The 8722-nt window shown below is 34.9% G+C and overlaps 1 protein-coding gene across 2 annotated transcripts; it reads right to left on the bottom strand.

The window, feature by feature from the left end:
• Nucleotides 1-716: 716 nt before the first annotated feature.
• Nucleotides 717-3731, bottom strand: LOC143617362 (ubiquitin-like-specific protease ESD4). Of its 2 annotated transcripts, none has more exons than XM_077089947.1 (9): nucleotides 2920-3731; nucleotides 2768-2847; nucleotides 2578-2671; nucleotides 2384-2486; nucleotides 1470-1558; nucleotides 1262-1381; nucleotides 1080-1183; nucleotides 941-1013; nucleotides 717-823 (listed from the first exon to the last, which is right to left on the bottom strand). In XM_077089947.1, the coding sequence occupies exons 1-9, from the start codon at nucleotides 3643-3645 to the stop codon at nucleotides 761-763; spliced, it is 1452 nt and encodes a 483-aa protein (XP_076946062.1). In that variant the 5' UTR covers nucleotides 3646-3731; the 3' UTR covers nucleotides 717-760. The 2 variants fall into 2 exon arrangements, with proteins under 2 accessions (XP_076946062.1, XP_076946061.1); XM_077089946.1 differs by having other exon boundaries at nucleotides 1470-1565; nucleotides 2388-2486.
• Between the last annotated feature and the right edge of the window lie 4991 nt (nucleotides 3732-8722).

Here is an 8722-nt window from a genome sequence, read left to right as displayed (position 1 = left end):
GGCGGTGGAACTGTAGCAGCGGAGCAGCGGCGGCGGAACCCTAGCGCAGTAGGGTGGCGGCGGCTGGATGATTTGGCGGTGACTCGGCTGGTTCAACGTGTTCTTCGCGTGATCTGAACCTAAGCTCTAGATACCACTTGTTAGGATTAAACGCACACACGAAACCGAACACGACACGAAAGCAATAAACGAACACGAGGATTTAACGTGGTTCGGTCTAAACTGACCTACGTCCACGGGTGGCAACTAGGTATATCTTTATTGAGTGACAAATATTACAAGTACATAATGTTGTTTATATAGAGACTGAACTAGGGTTAGTAAATTATTATGCAAGAAATCTAAACCAGGCCGGGCTTGGGCCCGACCGCCCACACCCGTCTCCTCTTTTGACTTCATATAATAAACCGGGCCAACAAGGCCTACGAACCCAACATGCTGGGACCTACCTCTTCAGAGGTTTAAAACTTGTTTACAGCAAACAACAAAATCCATACCCTAGCTCGTCTTAACGACCCAAGATAAACAACAAAAACGATAATAATATCTACGGAAGCAGCAAAGCAATGGCTGCAAAAAGGTTCCCATGATTCAAACCGGTATAAAATAACTAACGGAAACTTGTCTCAGGTTCATCGAAAAAAAAACTATTAACTAAAACAAAGAAAACATATAACTAACTGCATTTCTGGCGGTATAGATCACAAAATGGCGCATTGACCTAAATTGATATGGTTATGTACACCACATGCTTAGATGTTTAGTCGGCTCTCAGTTTCAGTATCTCCTTCGCAGTCCTTAACCTGAAATATGGCATATGCTCCTACACGCAACCATAATAATTACAGAAAATTAGTTAATAATGCAATTAATGCAACACGCTTAGTGTTTATAAAGAATATTAAAGAAAAGGAAGATCCGGATTGTCAATCTAACTCACCTGACTGAAGCAGAGACTGAGGCCCCTGCTATAAAAGTCTGCATACTTAATCATGAATACACCACAGTCAAACCTGGCAAAAAAAACATTATTAAAAGAGATCGGTTCAAAGAAAAACAAGTCAAAAGGGATTACACACCCGTTCTCCTGATTAGGAAGGTCTGTAACAAATTCTTGCTGCCAAGCAGAAACATCAATGTCTTCCCCATTCTTATCTTTCGCTTCGTCCACAATGTATTTGGCCTGGATAATATTATTCATAAGTAAACTACATAAAAAAAAAGTAAGCGGTGTGCAATAATAAGTTACTATGATACATACCAATACCCTCATGACTTGCTTATCAATTCCTCCAAGTGAGTCGAGATACTGAAACTTTTTTTCCTTTTTGTTGATAACAGCTAAACACCAATGTATTTCTTTGTGAACAGGGATAAACATCTGGTCATAAGATATGATTAGAATACCGAAGTTGAGCAAAAATAGCATGTTGATTAAGAATGCAGAAATAAGATTTATTTAACATTACTTTGTCACATTCAAGGAGACCGTATCCCAACTTCCTCTGGGTAGTCCATCTTCTTACTGACTTGTAATCATAGCCCGTCCTTCCACCGCCTATCAACTATTTTAGCAACAAAATTTAAAATTAGAATCATAAAGATGACAGATTCATCAATAACGATGGAGCGTAGACTAGGGTATACTTATGTCGGATATTTAGTAGAGAAGATCATTAATTAAGAAGAGAGATGTAAAATAACGGTTTGCTTCGAACACGTGCGTTGAATACCTTACAGAGAGAATATTAAATATTTTGGACCGATTTGTAAACTTTAGAAAGTACATATTGATCTCAATCTTGGTTATCCGTTAATACAATTTTTCTAATAATGGTTCTGAACTGTGCTTGCCTATTTCATTAAGCAACTCCTATTACACAAACACCACAATTGTTTGATACCTCACTTATTGCTTGTGTTTGCAATTATACAAAAATAGTTTCAAAATCAGAATATTAGGTACGCGTGGTCGTGGTTGTCAATAGCGCTTGCTATAGGCGAGCTACGTAGCGTATAGGGCATACATCACTATAGGGTGCTTAGCAGCCAAATAGCAACGAATCTGTCATTTTTTCCTTTTGTTTTCAATTTTTACTTTTTTAGCTATTTGGTGGTGTGAATGTTTATTTATTGATTATAATTGCTACAATCGCTGACCACTTGAATGCAAACATTTGTTAAAATTTCTACTACTTATCGCTAAACATGATATAGCGGGCGCTATCTCATCGCTATTGCTGCGTAGCATATAGATACTTGGGTAGATTTGCTATCAAATTTCCCAAAAAAAGTAAATTATCTTCAAAACGAGAACGATCCAAACTATATGGAATACAAGGATAATATATTGAACAAGGATATGAAAAGGAATGCATTTAACTAACCTTCTTGTAGAAAAACGTATTGAAGAAATGACATTTTAGAAACTTTTTCGGCTCCTTCTTTTCCCTCTCTTTCAGCAGCTCAAGATAAAGATTAATAACCTATAATACAGAAAAAAAATATTAAACAACAAAAGTTCTTGCTTAACAACTTAAGTTGCAGCCAAACATTACACGCAAAATAAACAACTACCTCGTCATTCAACCATGCACCCGGTCTCAAACACCTTAAAACTTCTCCGCTAATTGTAATATTAGATTCCTCATGAGTAACCAAAACCTTCCTTCTACAAATTTCAAGCACAATTTAAACCAAAATTATTACCAAAACACTGAGAATTCACTAACATATATCTAGCGCACGTGTACACATTAAATCATACCGGCTAGAATTAGAGAACGCGTTAGCAACCATTGTCAAATCATCATCGTCAAGTGGTCGAAACGGCTCAATCAACACATCCTGAAAAACAAATCAACTTAATACAACCGCCACACATATAAATAACATAACTTTAAACAATTCAGTATTCACCTCATCTTTCTTGGCAGGAATCAACTGCTCAAACAAAGCCCTCTTCCCCTCGAAGAAACTAATATCAAAACTCAACCTCTTTAACCGCGCATCCGTCTTCTCAACCGAATCACACAACAACCTTTTGTAATAAGGCACACCCGCTTCCGCCCTCTGGCCCACCGATAAACTCTCCAAAGAAGCCGAAACCTGAACCCGACGATTCTCTTCCGCCTTGACATCTAATTCCCGATACTTAGCCCTAATTTCCTGCACCTCCCCTAACTTATTATTAACCTCCTCTTTCTCACTCTCCACCATTTCAACTTCAATTTCCTCAACACCCGAATCCCGAAAACGAAAACCATCAATCTGCATACTATTATCATTATTGTTGTTGTTATCTACATAACCAAGCTCTACAATATCATCATCTTTTTCAAAATTAACAAACTTTACACTACTACTATTATTATTATTATTAATAAGGCGATTGCTACTATTATTGAATCTTTTGCCAGTGAAGCCGCGAACGATTATACATGGGGCTTGGATTTCTCTGGAAACTGGGGCCATCTGGGTTGGATATAAATGGAGGCGTGAAACCCTAGAATTGGAATTGGAATTGGAATTGGAATTGGAATTGGAATTGGGATGAGATGATTTGGGTATGTGGGTGTTGTCGTCATCGTAATCGAAGGTGGATCGGAAGTCTGGGTGGTGGCGTTTGATGGCTAAAGTGCCCATTGCCGATTGAGGAAACAATTGTTTGTTTGTTGGTTCTAGGGTTTCGGCAAAGGCTGCTGCTTGAAATAGAATAGAAGAAAGGTTATGAAGGTGGTTTTAGTATGGTGGGGCTTGACGCAGGTATGTGTTTTTCTTCTTTTGGGTGAGCCTCAGAGGTGAGGTAATCATAATAATATGACTAATTTTAACACTTGTTTTTATATTATAATCATAATACCTTTGTGATTCTCTGCTAATTTGTTATTAATTAAACATCCCTCTTGTAATTTAATCCTTACAAATTGGTTGTGACTCACTTTACTAGTGAGAGGTAGGGGGTTCAAACCTCACTATCGCCAATTTATATGGGAGATATGAGGGATGACCCTGCCTTGCCAAGGTTCGGGTCCTGATCTCACCCGGTTTTACCGGCTCCTCGTTGTCGTGCCATTTGGCGGGCGTGGGGGCGCCGGGTTTTATCCGGTGAATCCCTCAATAGGTGGACCGCTAGGGGCTCTGTCCGTCCGAACTAGTGGCCGGCTCGGGCTACCTTTGACCAATGGGGGCCACGTACGGATTACCCGGCGTTACTTAGTTGGTCGTTCAAAAAAAATTTAAACATTAACAAATAAATAACTTTATATTTATGTCTGTTTTTTTATGGCTAATAAAAAAATTTTATTAAAAAAACCAAACTGAAGGAAAGCAAGAAGCTCGCCTAAGAAACATATTGGAGTACAATTTTTCAATCCAAACAAAACCCCAAAACACTAAAAAAGAGTTACAAAACTTACAATCCAATAACTGGCATAATGGGGTTTAAGCAAAACACGAAATACTAGACTGACGCCGCTGATCCCAACTAATCGAAAGAACCTTCGCTTGATATCTAAAGTCCAACAGTTTGATCTCCTCTACTATTTATATGTGTTTTATACTTTTATATTTGGATCATTACATTAAGTTTTTGAAGTGTTTTTTTAACTGCAATTATTACTTTAATTAAACAAGTTTTGAACTATGACACACTGTAAGATGAATTTTATACACACTTGGTTTATAATGGTCTTTGGTATAATACAATTTCTCTTCTTATTAAGAGTTCATTAAAAAACATATAGTAAATTCTTTCTTTCTTTTTTTTTAATAAACTCTATTTAATCATACATTTTTTATTATGTTTTTGAACGACGAATTTTTTTAAATAATTTCTTATTATTTATGAGACTTGAACTACATACTACTTAAACTCAATGTGTTTTCAAAAGCTTTGTCTTTATTATTTGTTATGTAATATAACTATTTTATTTAGAGCTATAATTTTTTTTGTTGTTGTTTGAAACTAGCTTAAGGGATAATTAAGTTTACTTTAAAATATTCATATAAATCTTAGTAATTCAACTGGATCCGTTGGAGTATTGTTGGATATAGTTTTGAGCATTGCTAGGTTTAAGTTTATTTGACATAATCATCAATGATATGCACCGATAGGTTTGGATCGGTTTTGAAATCGAAACCAAACCAAAAAAACATGGTCCTTCGTTAATGAAGACTATTCAAATTTAGTTTGTTCACAAATTAGTTAAAAAAAATGTGTACATTAATAATGCAGTAATTAATCATAACTTCACTATTGTTAAAAAAATGCGTACATTAATAATGCTTAATTTTTAGTTCATTTATAAAATATGACAAATCCTTTTTACTATACGGGTATCAGTTAGCCTTACTCTTCATCACAAAACCACTTAAAAGTTTAGATAGCCTAAACTAAAAATAGATATGGATTTTAGTGCACTCTTATATTAATATTAAATATTAAAGAAAGTTGAGTACAATTAACAATCTAAGAATCATAGTGAAGAAAAGGTATTCTAATGAAACCAAAATCTATAGCAATACAAGGATGCAATAGTATATCAATATCATGATTCTAGTATCTATTAATTGGTCTGAGAGTTATTACAAAAAACTGCAAGGTTACAATCAACTATCTAAAAATCATCGGTGATGAGATTAGGAATATGATTTCAGTGAAAATCATATGACGATTAAATATAGATAACGCCATTAATTTGTTAAAAAATTGTATGAATATCAAGTAACAGGTAATAAGTGATATTGCTCATGTTTTGAATCACCTAAAATAGAATAGAAGTACACGTGTATTGCTTGGCATAAACATTTAATATTTTAGTTAAAGAGCCATAGTTGAATTTGTACATTGCTATATTCTTGTACTTTGGAGCATCAACCAATAATGTTGGGCCTGCACTAAAAAAGACACAAAATATGGCTAAAGTTGTTATAGGTGAATCTCTAAATCTTGTTTATTAGTCAAGAATTTCAAAACCTAAAAATGAACATAAAAATGTAAAAAATAAAAATGACATATATATGTACGACGCCGTTTAATACCACAAGTCGAGACTGTCAATTGAGAAGTTATAATCTGATCCGTTTTTGCTCCACCCGTGAGCAGACTACTATTCTATTTAACCAAAAGATGCAACATGCTAACAACTAATTTTTAATTGCTTAGAAATATTTACATGCAAAAGTTATGGATACTAAAAACTAACATGCTAAAAATTTTGCTAAACGGGCTGAACAAACAAAACGATAAAGTCAATGTAATTGTAAAAATTTATATTGATTCACATAATAATTTATGGAACAACAATTCAGATCGATGTAGCCTTACATGCTTAGGAAGAGGAAGGAGAAAACCACTACAAGCATCCAAAAAGAAGCTCCAAACTTTGTTTTTGCAGACTGCATGTCTGTCATAAACCAAAGAAGAAATAAATATGTTTGTTTGGGTTTCAGTTTACCTAATAATCAAAACCAAGTAAGCATTAAATCATTTAAAGCACCATTTTTAAAACGGTTTGTTTTGACCCATACCTGTTTGGCCAAAAAATCATTTTTACCCCAATCAAGATGACCATTTTATAAAAACAACCAGTTTTCAGCAGAACCTGTCATGACCCGAACACGGTTTGACCCAAACCATGACCAGTTCGTTGTGGCCCGTTAAATTGCTCGTTTTGCCATGTATAGGATAAGGCATAGCCCAAAAATAATATATAAGCTCGATAAAATCTGCATAATTGAGTTGTAGTATGAACAACTTTTACTTGTTCTTGTTGGATCACAGTTTTGGTAGCATAATATGGCTATTAATTAAGTAACGCCATGCATAATAGAAATAATAATTACACCATTTTTTAGTGTAATTATCTCTAACCAGAATGATACTAATTAAAATGAGGCGGGAACTTTTTTTCATAAAAAATAGTTGTTGGATGGTCTTGAAAAACCAATTTGCATAGATGGAGTTCTTTCTATCACATTAACCTGCAATCACAAGTAACAGTATTTATGAACAACGACCATAATTTAGAACATTGTCTGGTTTCTCCCCATCGACGCCTTAATGATGGAATCCTATGGTAAAACTTAGGGACAGTAAGTTATAGAAACAAACAACATTGCATGTAATTTTGAAATCCAAAATCAAAACCAACAAAAAGTTGCATACCGTCATCGTGTGTGTTGCTTTCCCGATTCCCCCGTTAACTAATATCCATATGCATATACGAATTGCAGTAAAATATGTTGAACTCAAATCTGTAACAAAATAAAACCTGCCAGCGTCAATTTCCACGAATTGGAACACACAAAAGCTATACTTTTCAATTTTCACTGATATTGATCAATTGAAAACGATAAAACAGAAGAGTAGAAGACGACAGTTATTATGGTGGTGGAGTTATTGTCTAATCGTGTTTGGGTAAAAACAGTTCATTTTAGGTGCTAATTCTCTTCTTTCCAACTTATGTATAGTGTCAGCTCTACCAAAAAAAAAAAGTAGCATTGACTAAAGCTAATGAAACTCAATGGGTTGCCTTTTGTAATCACTTTGACATCAGGGATGACCTAGAATCGTTTGGATCAGTGGGACTATTTTGCAAATTTCCAAATCCAAAATAATTAAAGCAATCAAGAAAACAATAATATTTTAATGAAAGTCATAGGTAAGTAAAAGCAGGAAACCACCCTTTGATGTTGAAAATGTTTTTACCTCAAAATTATCATTAATGATCTTATAATATCTCATGTTTGTTTACCTCTATAGCGCTTCCTAACCTAATACCCCAAATCATCTTGAGCAAGTCTAAGTGTCAAAAACTGATTCATGAAAATCATTGAGAATAAACGATTAATTAAAAAATAGGTTTAATCGAATTTGTAGATTAAATATGTATAGTTGAAAGGAATATTTCTAATACCTTTAAAGTTGAGGGCGATGAACGATTCTGTGGATTAAAAACGTCTACAGATGAGTGCAATGAGACCTTTAACCTTGAAGACATTAGACGATTATGTTGATTTGATTGATAAAGAAGTTGTTAACAAAAATTAGGGTTAGTTAAATGATTCAAATTGTGCGAGGGTGATTGCAATTTATGATGATTCATAAAAATCAAGAAGAAAGAGAACATGGAAAGACAGCGGTGTTAGGGTTGTTGTGAAAAAGCCATCAAGTCTAATTGCTGGGTCGGATTATAAAAAAACGGGTATGACCCACGAGCTTTTTATTAACAAAATTTGCCATGTGGACAAAGTTGGCTCTTTAAATGCCATGTGGCAGAATAGAGCATTTTGGTGAAGGTATTGTTGAAAATCCACCTGTTTATTAGATAGTTAGATATGTTTGATCAATGGAGACATCAATGAAGCTTGGTTAGTTGGCTCATGAGTAATTATTAAACTTTGTATCTATGAAATGTCTCAAGTTCGAATCTCGACATTCACGTTTCATTTTGAATTTAATTAAAAAAAATGTTTTTACCGGGTCAACCGGTCGGACCGGTCCGGGCCGACCATTCACCCACAAAATCGGCCGGGTTTTCCAAAACGTCCCAAATACACTGACCCGACCCGGTATAGGGACCGGGTCAAACCAGTCAGACCGGCAGGGCCGGGTTTCAAAGCACTACTCTTTTTACTAAAACTGTTGACCAAACATAATGTGAAAAATCAAGGTTCCAGCTCAAAAGGTTATAAGAATATGTTATTAACTTATTACACT

Source organism: Bidens hawaiensis, unplaced genomic scaffold (assembly GCF_021521415.1).
Source record: "Bidens hawaiensis isolate Kalapana, Puna unplaced genomic scaffold, B.hawaiensis_p1.1 tig00054100_1, whole genome shotgun sequence".
NCBI lineage: Eukaryota > Viridiplantae > Streptophyta > Magnoliopsida > Asterales > Asteraceae > Bidens > Bidens hawaiensis.
The sequence above is the reverse complement of the archived record's forward strand: the minus strand, read 5'-3'. Positions and strand labels throughout refer to the sequence as shown.